The 25,014-nt window shown below is 41.7% G+C and overlaps 1 protein-coding gene across 2 annotated transcripts in view; it reads left to right on the plus strand.

The window, feature by feature from the left end:
* INO80C (INO80 complex subunit C) overlaps window positions 1–18,373 on the plus strand; it is a 33,731-nt gene extending 15,358 nt beyond the window's left edge. Inside the window, exons 1-5 of one of the 2 annotated variants that reach the window (XM_021388969.1) lie at window positions 3,160–4,525; window positions 6,529–6,639; window positions 9,511–9,622; window positions 11,347–11,414; window positions 15,870–18,373. In XM_021388969.1, the coding sequence (XP_021244644.1) occupies window positions 6,547–6,639; window positions 9,511–9,622; window positions 11,347–11,414; window positions 15,870–16,001 (405 nt within the window). In that variant the 5' untranslated portion in view covers window positions 3,160–4,525; window positions 6,529–6,546 and the 3' untranslated portion in view covers window positions 16,002–18,373. Of the gene's footprint in view, window positions 1–3,159; window positions 4,526–6,528; window positions 6,640–9,510; window positions 9,623–11,346; window positions 11,415–15,869 lie in introns of those variants that run through there. The other variant, XM_021388967.1, reaches the window with a different exon arrangement.

Here is a 25,014-nt window from a genome sequence, read left to right on the forward strand (position 1 = left end):
CTTTAGAGTGTGCTAATTTAAACAAAAATGGTTTTGTTGTCAAGCCTTTGGGGTTTTTCTTTTGATGTTTAAGAGTAGAAACCTGCACCAGGAGCCTTGTCTTTTCCATTAGGAAGAGTTGGCAACGATGAAACCTATTGACTTCAGTGGATTTTCTTCCAAACTAGGCTGTGTGTGTTGACTGACTGAACACAGTGCCCACTCTAGTAGCCAGCTGAAATCAAGAACACTGACCTGCACTGTGGTTCTCTTGTGTTTAGTAAACCGAGTTTCTCAGTACCCTATGGTACTGGGAACAAAATCTGCTGTGAATACGCAAGATTTTTTTCCTTTCTGGCATTCAGAGAGTTCCAAGCTGAAATCTTTTTTGTCCTACCCCAAAATAAGCAGACGAAATCATTTCATCATTTTGAAGGGAGAATGTTCCTAAAACACTACCATGCACCACAGAAAAGGCAGGGGAAATTCTATCAGGCTTCATTTCAGTGTTCCATTAGGTGCAGTCTTAGCTGGGATTCTGTTAAATAGCTGACATTCAAAATCTTCTCCCAGTTTTGGAAAGTCTGCTTCTATCAGTGCTGCTGTGATCTGGTGACATCTGTACTCCGTTTCTGCATGGCAATTCACTCACTGTAATTGGCTACTAGGGAAAATACAGGTATTATCTATCTGTTCTAGAAATTACCATTTTCTTCCCTGGCTGCATGCCACAGCTTCATCAGGATGTCACAGAACTTAAGCAAAGCTTCAAGTTCAGTCAGTTGCTACAAGTTGAATAATGCTGCTTTAAAAGTAACCTATTAAAAAATAATAAATAGACAAATACCAGTATTGAGGCTGAGTTAACACAACTGTGTCAATGAAACAAAGAATGTCTTTTCAGTGTTATGATTATGAAAATCAGCTGCTGAAAGTAACTAAGTAAAAATCATTTTAACAATTTCTTGAGCTTCACATACAAATGTTGGAGATGAGTGAGTTCCTCAGCAACCCAAACTAGGTTCCTAGGGCACAATTATCACTGAGTTTGAGGGCTTCATTTAGAACCAGACTGCTCTTATCACTTATTTTTCAGTAGCGACCTACAGCCCCCTACACATCACTGTAAGACAGCGTCAGAGAATTAGAAACATTGAACACAGAAAAAATTGATTTCAAGGTAAAACCGAACCAGAAAGCTATGCAGACGATCACCTTCAACTTCAATTGCTCTGCCCAGTGTACTGTTAAAATTAACTAAAGAATGATTTGCCAAAGACAGATAATCAACATTTACCATACTGGTTTAGTTCCGTTAAACTAGAAACTCCCTTTCCACTTCTTACAGAATTTATTTATGCACTTAAGTTTTGTTTTGCCAACACATTATACAATTTACTTTCTGTTTTAAAATTCTATTTTTAAATGTTGCTGTGTGAAACTGTGACATCTAGCAAAAAATGGCCACGGAAATCATATTGTACTTTCAGTAATGTGCAAATCCTGTTTCTTTCTGGGGCATGACATGCATGGTATGCAACGACAGGATGCCAGAAATGCACAAATTGAGGTCTTCAAAATCTGGCTCTTATGTTTTGTATCTTATATGTTCTTTATAGGTTCTGTTATACAGTTTTCATCTTTGGGAAAAAAAGAAAAGTAACGATTCAGACAAGCACTTTCATAATAAGCTCATTCTACCTGGTATTCAGACCCCTCAGAGACACCCATCCCAAATCCCATGGTGCTGGAAATAGCCAAAACAAAGAATTCAGCTTCCATGGTCTACAAGTTGTGCTTGTCCTCTCCCTAACTAAAACCAGACAGATGGAGCAAGCTTTGGAAATCATGTAAAAACCAATACATATGCGGTAGGGAATTTGGAACAGAATATATTGAAAAAAAAATTAGTAGATCTACCAAAACCTAAGATTGAAACTAGTATGTGAACAGGCAGCCTCCCAGCGTGAGTTTTCTCCCAGTACAGACAGCATATGCAGTAGGGTTCAAGCTAGACTCATTCCTGGGGTTTGGCTTTACTCAAAAGAAATCAGTGCTAAGGTAGCAAAGCTTAGCACAGGTCTCTTCTCCAGACTGTAACAAACTCCTAGGACTTGAGTGTTTGCCACAGGTCTTTGCTCTCTAGACCCTTTGCTGTCTCATAGCCACGTGAAGCGCTGAGCCTCAGTGAGTGGCCATCATCCAGTCCACATCTGTAATGGAAGAGAGAGAGGACTGCGTCCCACCCGGCTGGCATGCACTTAAAACTCGACAGTCTTAGGAAAAGAATTGCAAAACAGAAGGAACACTTCCACTATTGCTCCACTCTATCCCAGGAGGGTAACATCTATTAATAGTGAAATATGCTGCCAACCTATCACACTGTGGTTGTGGTTAAAATTCAGTAAAGCACATAAACACAACTTTATAGGAGGAATAAAACTGTAAAAGTGGTCCCATAAGGAGCCTTTGACCTGCTGTCCACCGCCTTTCAAAGCATGCAATTCCAGTTGAGGTTGCTCTGTGCCTGGCTAAGGAGGATGCTGTAAAGAGGAGGCAGAGGAGGACAGAGGGAGGTGACATGGGAAGTGGTGGCAGCACGGATGTCCATGGAGGCTGACAGTCAGGGGAGGGGTCGAGGAGAAGGGATAAATGACTGAATGTGGTTACTGACGGCATTTTGCATTGTTTATTGGGAGTAAAACTAATGTAAGTGTCTTTAGCTGTACTGAAATCACACCTTCACTTTTTTTTTCAGTTAAAAAGAAAGTTTAAAAACGCTATCAAGAGTTTCAGCCTGTGGTTACACTTTCTTTCTTTCCAGCCTCACTGCAAAGCATTTGGGATGATTGTAGGACGGTGGGTAGCAGACAGGACTGGCTGGGTAGTGAAAATGTGCTGAAGAACAGCTGTGAATTTCACAGGAAGGGGAAGTTCCCCTGCACGTGACAGAGGGTTACAGCACACATTGAGCAGTACGTGTTCCCCAGTGACATGCACTTCCTCATGGCGCTGATGAGACCGCGATCCCTTGATAGAACTACAAAGGGAATCTGAATTCATGCCTGTTTTTTTCCCCAGCGTATGACAGTGAAGAATGCATGGTATCTTACAAACAAAATGACCAAGCAAAAAAGCACAGCTGAGAGTTTTGTTCAACTAATGTTAAAAGATAAAGATTACAATTACTTTACAGGAATTGTTTACTGAGGAATCTTCTTTCAGGCTCTAAATAATGTGTTGCACTTGTCAATGTATTAGTTAATTTAACGAAGGATGGGTTTTGCAGTGCAAAGATAGATCCGTACTGGTTAAAATTCACTTGGCATTTTAAAAGCTTTAAAAAAAACACTAAAAACCTGAAACTGATGATGTTTCTGTAATGATGTTTCTTAAGCTTTATATCCTGGCGTTTTAAAACAGGCTGGACAACAGTTTGTAGGTTGTTCATACACTTCCAGTTTGAGGCTGAAAACCTGCTGAGGGTATCAGCTGGGAAGTTGTAGGCTGCATGACAGAGTCTTTCGGAGCCCTGCACTTGCAGGAGCACAGTCCTCTGTGCAGCAGCAGTACGTTGTTCTGGAAGCAGTGCTCCTGTTGAACTCTTTAATGCTCTTCCAGAAAGAAAAGCACATTTGCTGAGTATCAATCCTCCACAGTGCTACTGTTATAAATCAGAGCAATGCTGACTGAGTGAACTGGCATGCCTCTACAGTTTGTCTTTTATCTCCATTCCCTGCGTTTTAACCGCGATCACAGTACTCAGTCTTATTTGCTTCCCAGTCTGTACAAGGCTCCCAAATTGTGCTGTCAATTGCAGACCGCTTTGCAGTCCTGCACACCAGCCTGTCCCTTTACCCTGGAGAGGAATTGGAGAGGGAACCACCTCTCTCCAGTTGCCTAGGAGAGATCCCAAAGCTACTGCTCTCCTTCTGCCCCAGTGGGACTGGGGGATGACATGGATGCTCATGGGGCCCAGGAAGGCAGCACCTGCTGCTCCAGAGCCTGCTGCCTCTGCCACTGTGCACAAGCAAAATTCACAATGTTAGCGTGAGTTATCGTGACTGTTAGTAGCACTAATACCTGAAATCCCTCAGGAGGCGGTCTGGAAAAGAAACGACATGTAGACTTTATATTTGTGAGCTGTCCTGCCAGGAACAGTTCCTTGCTTTCCTGCCCAGCATGCCAGCACTGTACCCACAGAGAAAAACCCAATGAGGACAGCAAGTGTAATGTGTACATAGAAATTAAGCACTGAGTGTACAAGGACGCTTCCTGCCCCTTACTGTTTATCCATTTCTGTTTACTCTGTCTCAGAATGCTAGATATTGTTATGAGACGTTGTTCAAATGCTGCTTGAAACCTGTTTCATAAATAATGGAATATTTAGGAGTTGATCATTGAAGGGGCAAAAGTGATGAAGTAATTAATCAGAAACTGTAGGACTGGATTTAAGACAGACCGAAGGGTACCAAATTAAAGGAAAGAAGACTTTGAAGAGCAGCTGTGAGTGCTGATTCCTCCAGTTACACGAACAGTATCGGAGGTAATTTATTCATCAAAATAATCTTGTATCTCAAGCCTTGTCTTTCTCAAGATTAACAGTAGAGTAACATTCGCTGCTGATATCCAAAGTGCTAGAAGCCTGCATTTGCAAGAACACAGAAGCCTAGCAACACGTTGTATAAAGTCACTCTGTTCAGGATTGCTTAAGACAGTATTTTCTCTGCTCACTCACGTAACACATGTTTCTAAACATCCGTTTGCATTTCTTTTGTTTCTGTGACAGTCACTGCCTTTTGATATTGTCCTTAGCAAGGGAATAATCAGGTTTTAGCTACAGGCTTCAGTGTTGCTTCGTTACTATGACAGTATCCCCTGTATTATGGGCTTACAGAGTACCAACTATAGTTTTGAAAACAGATCATCCCTATTCATATATTTTATTTTAATAAGATGTTAGAAACACGAGTATTTTACCTGAAAGCTTTTCTTTGAATATGTAAGACCTCTCTTCGCTGTGTTGAAGTATGTTTAGGAACTAATGTATTTCTCCAAACTAGAGTTCAGCTTGCAATAGTTTCTAATCCTGTACTTATGCATGTAGTTATGAATACAAACACTTCCTTTGTAATCACAAGGAGAAGGACATGCTTAGCTTATAAAGTAGTTTATAAACATAAGGGAGATCAACTTTTTACAAGGGTAGATAGTGATAGGACAAGGGGGAATGGTTTTAAACTAAAGGAAGGGAGATTTACATTCGATGTCAGGGGGAAGTTTTTTACTGAGAGAGGAATGGTGCCCCATCCCTGGATGTGTTTAAGGCCAGATTGGATGGGGCCCTGGGCAATCTGATCTAGTGCTTGATCTAGAGGCTGGCAACCCTGCCTGTGGCAGGGGATTGGAACCTGACAATCCTTGAGGTCCCTTCCAAACCAAGCCATTCTGTGAATTTATGCTGGCTCAAGGACCTTGCTACGTAGTCCCAAATTCTAGGGATACTCTCATATTCAGTAATAACAGTGATCCTTTTTTTCTCCTACTTAAGAGTGCGTATCAACAGAGAAAGTCTTGCAGTGTAGGTTTTCAAAGGAAAACTTTTTTTTTAGTTATAAGCATTATCTATCTAAAGGTAGAGAAACATTTTAACCATCCATTCAGTAAATCTTGATTTAGCTTTTAATGAAGCTTTTTGTTTTACAAGAAAAAAAGAATCAAAGTATGAAATCTATTGGTTGAACTACTGACTCCATGGCAAAATTCTCACTGGCTTCAGTATAGATCAGGATTTCACTAGGCACACTTACGTATGTAGAGTGAGCTCGTTCTGGCTAGCATAGACATGTAGGAGCTCATAAAAGAACAACACAGAATCAGCCATGCAGAAATATCAGAAATCGGTTGGACTGTCACACCACTTTCTTAGCTTTCCAATCACATTCTCTCACTGCTCTTCCTGCTGAATAAAAAAACCATAGAGAATAGCCTAGAGAACACCTCTCACTATCCATGTAGCTTTTGGGAGGTTTGCTTATAAAAATAATACATATAATCAAATATCTTTTTTTCCCTTCAATCCTTGCTCAAGCATGACCGAAGTCAAGGGTGCAGAATAAACTGTTTCCTCAGTTATTCTTTAGAACGTTGAAGAGAACTTTTTATACACTTTATAGTCATTGTTTCTATCAGTGCTTTAATACCAAACACTCTGAAACATCCAACACACACCTGGGCTATTTTTGGTTTCACATCCTGTCTTGCACTTCATGGAGATGGCTTTCATTAATACTGAAATCAAACCAATGCTGTTTTCAGTCAGTAGCTTTTGGCCACTCTATTCCTTTTCTCCCCTTTGTATGCCATTGTAAACTGCCCGACAAATGCTGTGTCGTGCTTCCCCACTGCTATCATTGCCATGCAGCATCTTTAAAAGATTCAAAAGAGACAGAAAGGCTGAACAGCAACAGGTAGGTAATAAAGCATTTGTGCAGTCTCTGGTTGAACTTGCTTGCAGTAACAAGCAGTAAGCCTGAGTTCTTTTTTCAGAGTGCAGGTGGAGAGGTCATGAACGAAAATAAATTTCTGAACACGGACTCCAGCACAGGATCAGTGGAAACAGCCGTCAAGCCATTACCATTTAAAGATCCAAACTTCATTGTAAGTATATTAACAGTTTGAAATTCTAAACTCTTCAAATAAAACCCTGCCTAGGTTTCTGTTTAACCATATTGCTAATGTAAATATTAAGAAAGTCAGCTTAACAGCCAAATAAAAGATGGGCAGTTCTTTAGTAACTCACCTCCAGTCCACGCCACACTGTGGTCTGAAGTGCACATTATATTAAAACATGAAAGTGGCACTCTTTTAGAGGGAGAACTACTGTATTAAATTCTGGAACAGAACTTGCTAGATCAAGGTAGGTGCAGAAGTCTTATGGTGCAGTATCTCACAAACTAGCGGTGCAGAAGTCTTATGGTGCAGTATCTCACAAACTAGCAGAACTAGAAGGCGCTATTTATGTACATGTACATGTAGAAATCCCACCTCCCTAGTTCCTAACCAGGGGAAGCTGCAAAATAATTGAACTAAAAATCAGCCACATAGTCATTAGCTACTGGCATTTTGCTCCTCTCCTAGTCCCTGAAACTATGACAGACCTGTGGTGTCTGCGCTTGCATTTAATTGCTAGATTTAGAAGCAAACGCTGTGTGCTCCCCAGAAGCCTCGCCTTCCAGTGTTGAGAAGTCGTGTGAACCCTGAGAGCTGACGAAATACAGCCTGCTAAAATAATGTGAGATTTAAACTGGAGGAGAAGTTGAAGGAAGCCTAGAGCTAGTCATGCTATCACTGCTGGGTTTGTTTTTAATATCTTGCTCTGCCAGGGCCAACTCATTGGCACACTGTACAAATGCTTTCTAGGCAAGCAAACTTCTCAGACTGCTGATCTTAAGCCAGTACTTCGAAAGTAGGATTTTATCCCAGATTTAATTTTGTATGAATAAGAGGCAATATCCCTCAGCATAAAACCTGAGTAATCAGGCTTCACGCTGCTCACTAAGCAAGGGTTTGGCAGGGGGTGTAAAATTCATCTCTGACTTGCAAGTTGCTGTGTGCCTGCTTTATAGACTTCTGTCACAAGAAGAGCAGTCAAAGAAACAACTGCATACTTGGCTCATGCTAATTCTTCAGTGAGCACCAGCATCTCTGGGAAACTAGGTGTAGTGGAAAAGCTCCATTTGTGCCCAGAGGCACTCCACGCAGCTTCCCTATAGGATTTAAATTGCCTCAAGGCCTGCTGAGCCTTCATTTCTTAGAGGGACATCCCCCATTTCCAAAGAGGCAATACCGAACTTTACATGCTTGAAACTAATGAACGTACGGGGCCTTTAACAACTGCTGGAGCAATGACAGGCTGTTACAATAAAAATGGTATTATCCTGAATACAGTCAATAATTTGAGAAGTATTGAGGTTTAACTAGCATTTTGTCTGCATGAACTGGTAATGACAATTTGGATGACTTTCTTCCAGCCCAGTTTACCTTAAATGGAAGAAAATGGGTGAAATAGCATGCATCTCTTAATGTGCTTGCTTTTTATTGGCCTCACCCATACTCCTAAACAGGTGTTACATAGAAACCTGACAGAGATTACTCTGTAAACATTGATCTTCTGGTTAACTGTTCAGAGGACAATGCCTCCTTTTTTTTTTTTTCATTATGGAAAAGACAGACTCAAACCACTAGCAAAACTTGGTGTCTGACTGAGGCCTGCTGAGGCTGGATGGACGCTTCCTCTCAGCTTCACTGGGCTTCAGAGCAGCCCCTCAGGGCCAGCTTTGGATAAACCAGGTTACTGAAAAATAATGGTTACGCAATGATTTGGAGGGAAATTTCAGGTAATGAACTTGAATTAGGAATGTGCTGCTGTATCTGTTCCCACCTCATATTGCAGCAGTCTCTATTTTCAGTGCTTGCTACTAAAGGTGTTACTCCCAGAGCAAATGTTTGCATGTACTTTCTATAGTGGATGTGCATTGCCAAAAACAGATACATTAGCAGCTCGTGAGCATTTTTTTCTGAATATATCTTACGTCTGTGGAAAACAGCTTTTTCACTGAATCCTTTCTGCTATCATTCTCAGCAATTCAGCAGCCTAATTTATAAACTAATCACAGCAGAAGCGCGTTAGCAGAAAGAACTTTGCTGAGTTTTGATGAGACTGAGGTGGCAGGTAGTAATTATTAACTGCGATAACTACAACTCCCCAATTCTGAGAACAGTTTCTGTTCTGAAGTAAAGCTGTAAATCTGTGTCCTTTGATCATTTAGAAGAAGTACAGTATATTGTGCATCTCCTGTCTCTGGAGGGGCATAAATAAATTACCTCGTATCCCGTTTAATAAGTGAAACCAGCACTATAGCACCGGCAGCACGCCTTCTGTGAGCATAGCTTTCAAAATGCAAAATTGTCTCGGCAGCCAGTATTCCATTTATTACTCCTTTTCTATCCCTCTATCATTTGAAAGAAAAATAAAACTTCCAGAAAGCTTCTCATAGCATTCATTACATTTTGCAAGCTCAGTTATGTTTTCTGCAGTCACGGATTACTTAAACGAGCTAGAGCTGCACCTGTACTATGCCATAAAGAAGAGAGAGACAATTTAGCCGTATAATCGCTATTTCAGACACAACTTCATAGTATGAGTTCTAGTATGATGGGAATTGCATACAGAATCCTGTAATCTCGGGCTAAACCTTACCACACTGATTTTCTCTTTCCACGTAAAAAGCAGATTTTCATTTCCTTCAGTTAATCCTAAACATATAGTAGCTTTGACACGGTCCAAAAAGTCTTTGTTTTTCTTGCAACTAAGATTAAAGGGTACAGTATATTAGTCTGCTGATGAAATAAGTGAGGATAACAAATGGTTCGTGACGAGATGTATCTAAAAGACTATGAAGTAGAAGTATCATGCTCTGAAATGGTATTCTTTATTTTTTTCTCTGAACATCGTATTTTTAATTCTAGCACTCCAGCATTGGTGGAGCAGCAGCTGGCAAGAAGAACAGAACTTGGAAGAACCTAAAACAAATTCTTGCTTCTGAAAGGGCATTGCCATGGCAACTAAATGATCCTAGCTGTAAGCTGCTTAGATGCTTTGCATGTATTTATAAATAATAAAATCCACACAAATAACTTTTTTAAAATGAACCTAAACTATTTCATCAGTGAATGCAGTATCCTGCTTGAATGGGGTCCATTTCAGACTAGCCCGATCACACCAGCACCAAGGGAAAAGTAAGGGGACAGAAATGGAGTGTTGTGAAAAAGTCTGGATACATCTGGGGAGAAAGTTCTATGAGGGGAGTGCATTTATCAGAGCCAACCTAGAAACAACTTCTTCCCGTTGGGTTTTTGTCACCGCTTCACTGCTGAGGAGCTGCCCGCTGGTCTCCTGAAGGTATATCTGCACAGTGGTAGCTGCCGCTTCCTTAGCTCTGTCAGAACTATTTTCTAGTGAGATGCTGCTAGCCACGTACCCGTGGTAGCTGAGTCCTCAGCCCAAGCTTTCTATCCAGCTCCTTATCCAGATTCTTGGGAGACGTAAGTCCTACATCCCCTACTTAGTTCAGCACAGTTCAGACTGCGCTATTAGCGCTCCAGATTACAGCTAGCTTGCGCAAAACCAAAGGAGCAGAATTAAAGCACTGCTTTTAATCTCAATATACTTCCAGTCAAGTTGTAAAGTAGGATAATGTTGAACTTAGTTGGAGGTAGAATTTGTTCCTCAGATTTCATTTAAGCAACTGGAGGCATCTCAGAATTGGGCAGGTGCATATACGTTTTGTCAGACTCCGTGCTTTAACTAAAAAAAAACTTGCCATTTTTTTTAAGTGTTTTACATGCAGCTGTTACAGAAGAGCCTAGGCTACTGTGTGTGCCTGCCTCCTGTAACCCGCAAACTGCTGATTTCTATTAGTTTTTATTTGCAACAGTAAATTTAAAGGCTTTTTTAAGAGGGTGGCAAAAGAGATTCACTTGCATATTTAAGAACAGCTGTCTGCAGCGTTAGTATCTTTTGAATTATGGGACTATGATTTGATATGGACGGAGCGTTTCAATTTATCATAGCAGCTGAATGAGATGCAAAGGAGTTCAAGAAGGAGTAGAGAAATGAGCCAGGTACAAGCTAGTTTTGTAAACGTTGAAAATCAGCGATTTAACTACTTAGCCATGCCAGTCATATCTTAAACAGTCATATCTCATAAGTGAATGAGACTTGGTATCTAAAGGGCATCAAAGAACAGCAATTTCCATCAGTTAATTTAAACATTCAGACAATTTTCTAGGTCATTGACTGGGCTTAAAGTGGTACATGCTTAAAGATTTAGCTGATTTAAAAGATTACGTTGCTTTTCTGGATTATAGCATTTCAAAGCTACAATCTTGAGCAATGTTTCATGGTCTTAACATACAGCATGTGTGCTGTAATGGCTATCTGCTATTCTCTGCAACTAACTGACTGCAAGGGAATTCATTAAGACTTGGAGGAAATCAGCACATTTTAAATAGCTGTACTGCATTTTTCCTTCTGCAGAAAAAAGGAAAAATGGGACAGAATGGAGTTCTGTTTACTGAATTCTTGGTTTAGTGAGGTGAGCAGAATCAGGCTGTTTCTTACAGCGGTAGCAGACTGAATGTTTTCAGAGGTGATTCTGCTTCATAGTTCTTTGCCTTACTGCTGCTTTAATAGAGACCTCAGATTAAACCCAATGTTTTAAATATTTGTCACCTCTTTACATTTTGGGTTTTCTTTTTAAAATTTATGTAGTATACTGAACTTATCCTTTTGTTTCTTCCTAGATTTTAATATCGACGCTCCTCCATCCTTTAAGCCTGCAAAGAAATATTCAGACATCTCAGGACTTCCAGTAAGTATTTTCTTTTTTCTCTTCAAAATTGGCATTTCACTTTCCACAACTAAATAAACTGGTACATGCCTTTGCAAGAAATGTACATGCTGAGGCTGTTGTTCAGTCTTCTGCTTAATAATTGTCCTGTGATTTAGGGCCAAACCCCAAATACTATCCCTACATCTCTAAGTCCTCAGGATCCTAACAGATGCCAGGACAGCTTAAATACCTTGTCCTGCCAGCTGGCTCCTATCACACCACTTCCCAGCTGTGGAGTCTGCACTGGTCCCCATTACTCTCAACTCTGCTTTGTTACAGTGAAAGCTGGTGGTTCATAGTCTCCATGACTTTAACTTTGCCAAGCTTTAAGCACACAGTCTGAAACTTTCCATGCTCAGTGTTTCCCTGAGGCTGGATTTTTTCACTGTATCTTTTTGGGAAAGTTTTAGAAAGATGGTTAAGCAACTTCCAAGAACAAGATTATGCAAAACTATATTGGTTTTCCCAGGTTAAAAAAAAAAATGTTACCATTACTCACTAACTTTCTTTCAAACATATCAGCCTGAGACGTGGGCACGGATTTTCAAGCATTTTGAATACCCCCATGCTGCAGCACTGGAGCTTGGAGTTTGGCAGATGTGTATAGCCTGTGTGTCACAGATAGGCTCCTTCACAAGGTTTTGTTAATTTAAAAAAAAAACACAAAACAAAAAAAAGAAACCAAAAATCCCCCATATTTGACTTCAGTTATGGCTTGCACATGCTCCAAAAAGCCAAGGGAGTTACAATTTGGCACCTAAATTCTCCAAAGATTCTGTTGGTACAAAACATGAGTCAAGTCACTGAATTCTGCCCAACAAACGTTTCGTATCTGCTGCTGACACTGTTCCTGTGTGCAATTTAATTAAAACAGGTGTTAATAGCACCGTAACTTTTCACTTTGCGAATGCTCAGGTTCAGACCTCTTCAGTGATTGATTATGCAGAAGCCTATGCATTTACTACGACTGAAATGAATAGGAAAGTTGCATTTTGGACTATAGGAAGTGTTAAGTAGTGGTTATACTAAATAGCTACAACAAGGAGAACTCTGTCACTTCAAATAGCCTTAGATTTTCTGGGTCCCTTCCCTCAGTTGAATCCATAGGGCACTATCCCACCTCACAGAGATGATGTTACCTCATAGGGATGCCTGTATGTTGATGCAGGTTAACATGAAAAGCTCCTCAGAAAATTAATAATACTGTCTTCAGAGTGAGACTTGAGCAATGTGCCTCAGCTAGGAATATTCACCGTATAGCATCAGTGCAGATAAAACAAAGGATTAAACACATTCTCACTAAGTGAGCACCTTGCATTCTGTGTACCAATAAGTTGAAAGTCCCTGTTGGGAAAACAGATGATAAGCACTAATTAAGAACTGCCTGAGAATGGATACAGAGCGCAGGGGAGCAAAGAACACCTGTAGAGCCAGTGGTAATCCTGCACATCCTAATGTTTGAGTTTTTGATTTGACGACATCTATTGCCTTTGACTTTTTCAAGTAACACATTTAGAAAAGGCTCCTAGGAGGTGGCGTGTTCTCAGCTGTGCCTCCAAGCTTGATTTGGAAGTGAAAGGAGTTGCTTGGATTGAGGCTGGTAACCCAGTGTTCAAGAGGGAATGGGAAAGGAAGATCTCCCTCTCTTTCCTCTGCTCTCCCTTTAGAGTTGCTTTCCAAGTGGTGTTCACAACAGGTGCTGTTAAAGCTGCAGCAGCACCTCTGCTGGCCTTAAATGGGGCAGAAGGCATAAAGGATTAAGTCTGTCTGCCCCATCTCCAAGGAACCAACCAGTTCTTTCCAGCACCAGCTTTTGATGTGTTGCAAAACCAGTCAGTCATTGCAACTACAGCGAAATGATGGTGCAGATGTAAGCGAAGACTGTCCCTACCAGCTAAGGGGCAGGCTGGCCACTGGAAGCAGACTTCTACTCCCCAGCTTTTCTTTACTAGCTCTTCCTTTCCATAAGTGATTTATACACTACTCTATATCAGCTGTTCCAGCTTAGTATAAATAATCTCCATTCACTAAGATTCCATTAGTGCTGCTTTTCTTTCTTTTTTTTTCCTGGTCTTGCCACTTTTTAAAAAAAAATTTCCACCCTCGAATCGCACTGTGGCTCATTTCCTATTTTATGCGGCCTGTGAGGTTACTCCAGACTCTGATAAAAATACCATGTTTAAAAAAAGTCTTTTGTATTGAGAAAGATAACTGAGACAGTGTGTCCTCTAAATTGCTGAGCCAGAAACGTTGCCTAAGAAGCACTAAATTTATTTTAAAGATTCCTACTAGGAAGATATGTGGAGAAACAGAATATCTTAGAAATCTAGTAAAAGAAAAATGTCCCTGTATTTTCTATTTAAAATCTGAAAGCCTTTGTGTAAGAATGTATTTTGTATGGGAATGCTGGATTCCCCGTGGAGAAAAAAAAAAGTAAAATAAATTCCTTAGCATTACTCATTTAGGGAAGAATTAAATGGTCTAGCAGGTACAAAAAAAAAAAAAAAAGAGAAGTGCATTAAAACACTCTCATCAGTATATCTGCAGTTATATTAACTGCCACAATTAAATTCTATTGATTCTCTTCTCTTTCTCAGTGTAACACAAATGGAATTAAATTTACCATTGGTCTAAGCAGAGCAGCCAATTTATCTTTGTAAAGCAGCCTAGAACTCAAAAGCTATTATCTACTATATTGACATTGCAAAATAAAACTTCTATTTCCAAAGTTGCAAGATCAGTATTTAGATATATTAACGTGCAAAACAAAGTAATTTAATGTGAAGCAGATTTTCAAAAACTTCAAATATTTGAATGTCTCTTCCTTTCTACTATAGAACCAGATCGAGATAATATATTGTATTTGAAGAGCATGTATTAGGGTCTTTGACTTACATTTGAAGTACAGCGGAGTTCTTTCTTTGCAAAATCACCTTACTTCACTTTTCTAATATCTTGTAGTTCTTGCTGAATCACTAGCTTAGGTTACTGACACTTGTTAGTTGCCATACCACACACACCATATGTTAACATGCGCAAGCAGTACAGCCCAATATGAAGTATAAGAACAGTGAAGAACTGCCATAATTGTAACATTGGTTGATGTGAAACACGATTTGCAGATATTGTTTGGCCAGTTTATTACAGGGACTTGCACATTTGAGAAGCAGTCTGCTTGCTTAGCCTTTCTTTAGATACCTAAGGCCAAATTTAAAATGTGAAATAAAAGTAAATTAAGACCTGGTATAGCCATAAAGTTACCACCAGGGATAAATTTACTCCTAGTGTCTTAACTTTGCCATTTGTCTGAAAATGAATTGATGGCTTGCCTGCTAGCTGCCTACATTTAATTAACCTTGTAGCATTTCTTTGTAAAGAGACATGCTACAAATAACACCTCATTTTCTGCCAAGCCTTATCAGGCCAGACGATTACGTGGATTGTTCCATGCTCAACGTATCTTTTCCAACCTAAAACTGGTGGAAGGCTCTGTGCTTTAACACTATGACGCTTTGTGTCTTCCTGGCCTTTTCTACTTTAGTAGCAGCATCTCAATAGATTTAGCTGCCTGTGCCTTACCCTCAACTCCCGTTGAGGAAAGGTGCACAGGACACTTTCAGGGCCTTGGCAGGCACCCTGGAACACGATGGTAATGTGTTGCCGCTGTCTTGAAGGCTGAAGGTGGAGAGGAGGCTACCCTGAAGCCTGCCATCCTCCAGCCCGGCCTCCCGTGCTGCTCTGAGCTCGTAGGAGCTCAGGGTTTCTGCAGCGACAGGGGAGGGGAGAGGATGGAATGAGATTGGCACCGCTCCCAGGCGCCCGAGACCCAAATGCAGCAGAGGATGTGAGCCTAGCACAGGGCTATCTGGCCAGGCTCTAGCCTGAAAGCAGACATCTGCAGCAAAGCTAAGTGTGGAGTTCAAATTTCTTATCAGTTCAGTCACAGCACCATAAGCTGAGACTCCCTTGCTTTAGCAACCACTTTAAAGTAAATTAAAAGCTAAATTGTATGGAGGAAGAGAAAAATCAGTCCAAAGCTATCCAAGCACCCATAATTCAGCCTCTTCGATGGGTAATTTGTTGGCAGCAGCCTGACTGTTTGGAGAGCTGCCTTGGGAGAGACTGCACAAGGCGCAGAGTTGCTAGGGTGAGTTTAGAGAGTTGGGGAATTTCTTTTGCAGTGTTTTGGATGAGACTATTCTAGCCCTCTATGATGTTTAATGCATTTCTAACATGATTTCGTAGGGGTTTGTTAACTCCTCGTAAGTTTTGACATGAGTAGGAAAAAGCGTACAAACTTTTGGTCACATGCTAGAATAGCAGTGCTGTTAGTAAAAAATGAAAATGGTTTCTGGTCTCATAATTACGTGCTTTGTTTGTATTCTGTTTTGAGATTTTATTTGAATGGTATCTTCTCCATTGTTTCTTTTTCAGGCAAATTACACAGATCCCCAGAGCAAGCTGAGATTTAGTACTATTGAAGAATTTGCCTATATTCGGATGCTCCCTTCAGATGTGGTTACAGGATACCTGGCTCTAAGGAAAGCAACAAGCATTGTTTCCTGAAAAGACCAAGTACTGTTGTGTGTCACTCCTGAATGGTGCTAGGTTTAAGAATTGTGGGAGAGACTGCTTGCAGGATTGAGGTTCCTTCAAACTCTCCACTGATATTTACATCTGGAAGTTGTTGATGACACATGGATTTGAATGAACATGTGGATTTAATTCTGACAAATACTTATACTTGTTATTTTGCCAATTTGTAAGCAATTTGGTTTTGGTGGCCAAGATAACTTAAGGCCTTAAGGACATGGATCGGCACCATAATGTCCAAGTTATATTAATTTCTTTAGAGACAGGATTTCATTCCCACTCTATATATTTTATGTACTGCTCTGGCTCAGAAGAATAAACAGCCAGTTAAAGAAAGGAAAACGTTCCAAGACGTCCCAGCTTCCAGACCTGCCTTGCAGATGTGCTTTCCACTTGACTATGAAGAAGCTTATCCCACCTGTAAAAATCAAGTTAAAATACCAGGTAAATGCTGCTGTTGTGATGAATGCTTACGGTACTGAGTACCGTGAACAGCTTCTCACAAATATTTGCACTGAAGAACAGTCAGCGTACGTAAAGGTGGACTCAAACTCATTTTAAATTATCTTAATGAGTATGTATAATGGACTCAAGCCACATCACCAGGCAACTCTTCATTGTGACACTTTGCATTTTTTGAGTGCTTCCTTCCACAACTCAACTGTTCTTCTGCCTCTGCTAGTTGGTTCATTATTATTACTAATTAGTATAAAAAAAAGTACTTATTTCCCAGACTTTTTAGGAAAGGATGCTGTAAGAGCAGGAATTCCTCTGACCAGTGGCATTTTGGCACTCAGATGGTCTTCAGCAAGGAAGGACCTCCTAGATGAGGGCACTGACCTTTGCACTCTGAAGTACCAGGAGAGTATGTGAGAGCAACTGAAGGTTGTCTCCCTTTAGAGAAAGGAGAACGAAGGAGAGCTCAGACTCTTGCTGGGGGTTGACAAGTACTTGCTGACATCAGAATCAATCGTGATTTTCTGAAACTAAGCTTAGTGGGGGGAAGTGGGCTGTGAGAGCAGTCCTCACCTCATCCAAGCTCCATCATGACCTTGTGCAGGTCCCCTCTTTGAGGGCACAAGGAGCACACAGTGGGGACTAGTTAATGTCTAAACTGCATCTTGAATGCACATTTCTATAGCAATGGTAATTATTGGAACAGACGTTTTCTCACTGAAAGAATAAATCACACGAGTTTAATCTCAACTCTAAAACAGGAAAAATCGCTTAACAATGGGATGCATTGTTCAATGAATGTGTGTGGGACTCAACTCCTTTTTTTTTGTGATCTAATATTTACAAAAACAAAGTAATTTGAAAAGTCTTTGACATGCTTACAATAGATCCATCAAAGATCTGGATATCAGATAATGCTACAACTGTATCACAGAACAAAAAATAATAGGACAGGATATCTCTCTTCATGCCAGTAGGCATCCAAGCCACATTCTCTTTGCTGAGTTTTGGAATGGCTATTTTAACAGAAGATAAGTTTGTAAGATAAGCTTAACATTGATATGAAAAGCAAATGTAGAACTGCTCTAAGATCACTTTTACTTTAAGTAAACAGACACTACCTTAGACAATGAGATTTCACCAGCTTGCTCTCTCCCAGAAAGTATCTTCAGCATTCTTTGGGAATGACTGTTTAGGAGCACAGGCTCCCTCCCTATCAGAAGTGTTCCAGGCACTCCTGCACTGTATGCAGAAGTGTTACTTTTCTCAGCTAATTTCTACTTAACAGTTTTTATACATTCTGTTTTCAAAACCTAAGTGCCTTCATGAATCAGCACTAGAAAAGTACATATGGCTTAGGTTTGGCAAAAACATTAATGACTTCTCAGTGCTTTCTAGCCATGCCATGGCTACTGGATTCCCTTCTCATACCTTGTTTTTTCCTTTGTTTGCTACAGGCCCTTTTTTCTTGGTATGCAGTACTCCATTTACTAGGCTGTGCAGTATTCAATGAAAGTCAGCCACTGAAATCACGCAATTTTACACTGATCAACAGCAGTTTACTACGTGCAACAGTTAAAACGTTATTTGTTTTGGCAGGAAACTGAAAACAGAAAAGATCCAGTAGCCAATGTGTTGATCAGTCCAACTAAGCTCTTTTTGGGAACAATTTTTGGGCTGCCTCTCTCATTAGTGGCTTCTGTGAGAGAACTGAGCAACAGCAGCGTCGCAGTATAGAGCAGAAAACATGGATAAGTGAAAAGCTACTCTGTGCTGCAGAGTATTTTTAAAGTATGTATTATTGTCAGCCTCAGGAGAACTGAAGATGGAGAAGTGCATTTATATTTAAAAGTAATTCCAGAAAATAAATAAAAGAAGCTGAATTTAAATTGCAGAGCAGATTAAAGAAAGGCATTTAAAAAGACAAGCAGTGACAAATACCATTTCAGACTTTGGGAAAATATGTTTTGATGAATAGTGCTGTCACATATGTGAAGTGAAAAAGCCAGCAATCACAGCAATGACCAATCTGTTGATGTACAGATGTTACTGCCTACAACGTATCACCTGGGTATGCTACATCCCACAGACATAGATGGCTCAGCCTCAAGCTGGTTGGGGCAGTGATGCTGGTGGCAACATTTCCAGAGGAAAGGCGTGTGCTGTGGACAGCTGAGAGCAACAGAGCTCTCCCAGCAGCTGTGGCTGCTGCCTCCACCCTTCTCATCCCCTTCCAGATGGGAGAGCAGGATTGCCTTGGCTCCTTCCTTGCTGCTTCCCCACTAGCTTGTACATCAGTTCTGTGCTCCTTGAAAGCTCCCTGCCTCTGCCTTTTCCTCTGCCTTGGCCCCACATCCTAGAGATCAGCAAAGTGTAATTTAGAGAGGCCCTGCTCATTTTGGAGCCCTGTGTTTCACTGTCCTATATTCCCCTGTTTTCTCCTTGGCCAGCATTTTGGATCCCGGAGGAATTGCTATATATGGTCTTCCACAGAGGAGAAGAGTAGCAGGCATGTGCAGGGAAATGTGCCTTCATCTCCTTTGACAGAGGGCAGTAAGTGTCAAAGCCCTTACAGCACAAGCAGACTAAAGTAAGTGCAAAGGAGAGGACTCTGCACTGGTGAGGCTGTACCTCGAGTGCTGTGTTCAGTTTTGGGCCCCTCACTACAAGAAAGACGTTGAAGCCGTGGAGTGTGTCCAGAGAAGGGCAATGAAGCTGTGAGGGGTCTGGAGCACAAGTCATATGCAGAGGGGCTGAGGGAACTGGGATTGTTCAGTCTGAAGAAGAGGAGGCTCTGGGGAGACCACATTGCTCTCTACAACTGTCTGAAAGGAGGTTGTGCCGAGGGGCAGTTTTACCGTCTTCTCCAAGGTAGCAGTGATAGGATGAGAGGTAATGGCCTTCAGTTGTGCCAGGGGAGGTTCAGGCTGGATATTAGGAAAAATTTCTTCTCCAAAAGAGCAGTGAGGCATTGGAACAAGCTGCCCAGGGAGGTGGTGGAGTCACTGTCCCTGGAGGTGTTCAAGAACCGTGTGGATGTGGCACTGAGGGGCATGGTCAGTGGGCATGTTAGGGGTGGGTTGGTGGTTGGACTAGGTGATCTCAGTGGTCCTTTCCAACTTTAATGATTCCATGACTTCTTAGTAGTGAAGAATACCAAAGTAAGAATGAACTAGCATAAGGTTAAAAAAGCTTTAGTAAATCCCTTCTATTAAGAAAAAGGCTCAAACTCCCTCCATAATTACAATTTTTTTTCCTGAAGATGTAAGCTCATAAATTAATCCAGCAATAATTTATTACTAGAAAACTTAAAATTGCCTCTAACGTACGTGGCTTACATACCCAGACAAAATAGCACATAGCTTTTTCATTCTGAAGCACTTCAGGGAAGACTTTCACAGACGATGTTAGGTTCCAGGAAAAAAAAAAACAACTGACAGCTGACTTTGTGCTCTGTTAACCAAGAACAGTCGAGCGGTATTCTGCGTTACTACTGAACAGTTCAGTTGCCCTAGGATGATGATACAGCTATTATTGGAATTCGCAGAAATCCATTATTTTCCTCATTTTAGTGTGCGTGTCGCAATTACAAACCACTTTTTTCTCTGCTGGGTGGGTGGGCTTTAACAGCGTAATACATCTTCATGTAATAAAACACTGAAGTCCGTTTGGTATCTCTAAGTGTTGCTTGCCTTGGTTTTCTATTATCTGAGAAGCTGTACTGAATGCAGTCTTTTCAGTTGATTACACTATTGTAAATCACAGCCTACAGACAGCAATAACAATAATCTCTCGGGAGACCTAATAATAATAGCTAACTGTTTAAACTACTGCTAAGTATGGCTTGTATAGCTGCATATGGTTTAAGACCTCTGAGGTCACACATGTTAAGTACAGAACAGCATTTTCTCTGACACTATAACCTAAAATCAATAATCGGTACATAAAACCTGTAGTAACAGCAGACTAGATAATAAGTTGCTTTGGGCACTGGATGTGTTTACTGTTTGCAAACACATTCTCTGGGCATTATCTCCTGCCAGCTGCTTGTGAGTGCTCTGCCTGTCACTTGGCTGCGGTATACTCAGCATAGCACCACAGCCAGCTGCACCACGTTCATGGGCTATCTGAAGTCTTCTCCAATGTCCTGAATCTCACATGCAAAAATTACTCTTATCTCAAGTGAAGAAATTGTTTACAAGCTGCTACCCATGCGTAGCACGTGTGAACGGTGTCCCTTTTCTCTGCAACTTTTGGCTCCAAAGCAGAGTTTGCGTAAAAGCAGAAAAGTACTCTGAATTAATGTTTCAACATAGATCACACACAAAAGTTCTTAACAAAATTTTGGAACTCTTCAAGACTGTTTCCTGGCTTTTAATGGGAACAATGAGAAACAGGGAATGTCTGAATTTTGCCTATGATCCCATCGATATTCTAAGGGACATCAGCTTTCCTGCACTCTTGATTCACTTCTCCCAGGAGGCAGAGATGGCTCTAGGAGGTCATCACGCACACACGCTGCCTGCGTACTCCATGTCATCTCACTATGTGCATTGAGAAGGCAGAGGGGACAGAATTAAGGATCTTTTAATATACTGCTCTGTTGTCCCAAATCCTCTCGCATCTTCCAGCCTAGCTAACCCAGTTGCTGGTAACCCCCACATGCTCACAAAAGAGAGGGAAGGAGGGGCCCCATCCACAAAGAAGAGTTTGTCTCTGGTCTGAAACCCACTCAAACAATTAGACTGGTTAATTGTGTGATGCCTTCAGGCCACTGCTGCTTACAGAGAGTCAAGGAGAGCTGTACAGCGTGCACTTCCCCTGCCCTGTGACTACAGCTGCATCCCTCACCAGGTGGCTAAGCCAACAAAGAACACAGAGTACCCCAAGCTGGAAGGGACCCACAAGGATCAAGTCCAACTCCTGGTTCCACATAGGACCACCCAAAAATCAAACAATCAAACCGTATGTTTGAGAGCGCTATCCAGATGATTCTTGAACTCCAGCAGCTCAGTGCCATGACCACTGCCCAGAGGAGCCTGTTCCAGTGTCCAACCACCCTCTGGTGAAGAACCTTTTCCTAACCCAGTGGGACTCAATACATGCAGGCAGTCTCATGATGGGAGTCTGCCTTCCAGCTTCAGGCAAAAATGCTCTCAGCTGAAAAAAAGCTGTCAGTCTCGAGGAGCATCTCTGAACAGCACTTCTTTCCTGGGGGACAACAGAGGCAGCGTGGGGTCTGATAATAGCATTAATAAAGAGGAAATGTCAGCAATTTCACGAAATGCTGGACTTAGAGTAACGTTAAGTGGACATGAATTGGGATTGTAAAACAAACTGCTCTGGCAATATAAGGCTATGTCAAAGAGAAAAATGTATAAAATATATAAAGTTTATAAAATACTATAAAATAAATTTATAAAATACTCTGTGGGTGATTGTTAATTCTGTGAAACACAAATAGGGCATTACAGTGGCTTTATATTTGGAATAGAGAACATAAGTAGACCATAACTCACTACTTCACTTGTGCCCTTCTGGAAGGTATGTCATAGTGGGAGATGTAGAGCCAGTGGCTGCCATCATTCTCATGTGCACAAATGAAGCAGAGAGCGGCTCATAGGCACGAGCCTTGTTCTCCTGTCAAACAGCCTTCTGTTATTGAAGCCAGTGGCAAAGCACAAGCAGCCAAATATTTGTTATCCTCCATCTCTTGTACCAGGCTGTACAAAACACCAGTGCTAAGAAACAAATACAAGCAATTTCCTCCCCTTCCCATGTGCTTTGTAAACTGAGAGTTACTTATTACTACCCTTTCAGTGACATAAGAAATGTTCCATGGAAGTATGCTGGTTTGGCCCCATGCTTTCATAACCCTTGGGAAATGGCACGTCAAACGCTGCTGGTTTCGGGGAAATCTCATCTGCAAACAGTTTATTTCAGCAGCTGTCTCCACATTCTTCTAATTTAAATTAGGATGAATTGAAAGCCAAATTTTCCATGGGCCCTGATGTGTCCTTCTGAAGTACCACGTTGAGACAGAGGATGCAAAAACCATCTTTCCTGTCTATTTCCTGGATGCAACGCCAGTGGGACATGCAGAACTCTCTGAAGCCCTGAGGCAGTGACCCCCACAAGGACTGTTTATAGCTCCTAGAAAAAATAAGCCACATGGATGATTTCTGGAAAAAGCAATGGAACCCTGCTCTTTCACTCTTCATGTACATACTCTATTCACTGCACTTAGCAGTTTCTCAGCTAATCCTCTTATGAATTATGACAACAGAATGAGTGGGGACTGCACACAACTCTGGTGGTTTGGATGCTCACTGGAGAATGGAAATGTCCTTTAATCTGTTAGGTAGAAGAAGAGAATGAGTCCATATCAGAGAGTCCAGGGAAATATCCTCTCCTCTGGGCTACTGGATAAGGAGAGCAGAAACTGCAGCAGCAGCATCCCTGTCCTGACCGTATTGCAAACGAAAGCAATAGCCCACAACTGCCTTTTTGCAGAATGATCTGGAACAACAGTGCAAACACAAGTGCTGCATCTGCTGCTGGAAAAGAGACTGTGGGCAACTGGCTGACACTGAGCTGCTTGGCTCTGTCAAGGCTGTCGTCTCTGGGCACACTCAAAGGCAGGGCTTCAGATGTCAGGGCAGTCATCCAGGATTCAGCCATCAGCCGTGTGAGGTTACAGAGCACTGCAGGTTTGGACACAACTGACTAAGCTCAGCCCGCATCCCTTTTGAGGAACTGCTCCTCCCTGAAGACTTAGGAACATGCTTTACCAACTTGGTGGATTTTTACTCAACACCCTGGCCAACTCAAGCAGCACATGCTTCTTGTTAATGAAAGGTTCCCAGTACTGCTACGAGTGCTGGATCAGAAAGGATGAAAGAATGAGTAGTAGAGGAGGGGAAAAAAACAAATCAAGGGCAAGCAGGGCCCTGATCCTTATCTTAGATCCTTTCTGCCATCAGGCCATTAATCTACTATCTCCATGACCTATTTATCAATACACTCCCAGCTTTTCCAAATTTACATCACAAACTCAAGCCAATACATTTGACGAGAGAGGAATGGAGGCAGGAAAGTCAAGGCACAGATGGAATTGAACTTGGCAAGGGATGTGAAGAACAACGAGAAGGAATTCTTTAGATACACTGGGCAGAAGAGACGAGTAAAGAAGAGTGTGTCTGACCAATCTGGTGGACTTCTATGATGGAGTGATGGCATCTGTGGACAAAGGAAGAGCAATTGATGTCTTCTACTTGGACTTGTGCAAGGCCTTTGACATGGTCCTGCATCACAAATGGAGAGATACGGATTTGAAGGCAGACTATTAGGTTGGATGGTTGTAGCCAGAAGGTTATTGTCAATGGCTCTATGTCCATGTGGAGGCTGGTCATGAGTGGTGTTCCCCACGGGTCTGTTTCTGGACCGGTGCTTTGCAACATCTTTATCAATGACATAGACACTGGAATTGAGTGTACCCTCAGCAAATTTGCTGATGACACCAAGCTGAGTGGTGCAGTTGACACAATAGAAAAGAGGGATGCTACACAGAGGTACTTGGACATGCTCAAAAAGTGGGCACGTGAGAATCTGAAGAGGTTTAACAAGGCCAAGCACAAGGTGTTGCACTTGGGTGGAGGCAATCCCAGACACAAGTACAGACTGGGGGAAGAACTCACTGAGAGTAGTCCTGCAACAGAAGAACAACAGTATCCTGGGCTGCATCAGAAGAGGAGTAGCCAGCAGGGAGAGGGAGGTCATTTTCCCCTCCACTCCACTCTCGTGAGGTCCTATCTGGAATACTGTGCAAGTCTGGAGTTCCCAGCACAAGAAAGACATGGAGCTGCTGGAAAGTGTCCAGAAGAGGGTCATGAAGATCGTCAGAGTGCTGAAGCACCTCTCCTTTGAAGAACAGTTGAGGGAGTTGAGCTTGTTCAGCCAGGAGAAGGCACCAGGGAGACCTCACTGCACCCTTCCACTACTTGAAGGGATCTTACAAGCAGGAGGAGGACAGCTTTTTTACACGGTTTGATAGTGATAGGACAAAGGGGAATGGCTTTAAACTCAAAGAGAGGAAATTCACGTTAGACATTAGGAAGAAATTTTTTACTCAGAGGGTGGTGAGGCACTGGCTGAGGTTGTGGATGCCCCATCCGTGGAGATGTTCAAGGCCAGCTTGGATGGGATCCTGGGTACTCTGATCTAGTGGGTGGCAACTCCACTCGTGGGCATGGTGGGGTGGAACTACATGATCTTTAAGGTCTCCTCCAACCTAAGCCACTCAGTGATTCTATGATGATTCTATGATTGGACAAGGTTAAAAATCCTGTCCTATGCCATACATTTCTAAGCATTTCTCAAAAAAAAAAAAAAAAAAAACACTAAAAACACCCAAATCCAGAAGTACAAGTATCCTTAAATTCCTCCTTTTCATTCCTGTAATGGCAGTGGGTGGCAAGGTTTGGGGAGGGGAGGACTGCAAGGGTGGCCTGTGTACGGTGAAGTTGGCACT

The sequence above is a fragment of the Numida meleagris genome, chromosome 2 (assembly GCF_002078875.1).
Source record: "Numida meleagris isolate 19003 breed g44 Domestic line chromosome 2, NumMel1.0, whole genome shotgun sequence".
In the NCBI taxonomy this organism is placed as follows: domain Eukaryota; kingdom Metazoa; phylum Chordata; class Aves; order Galliformes; family Numididae; genus Numida; species Numida meleagris.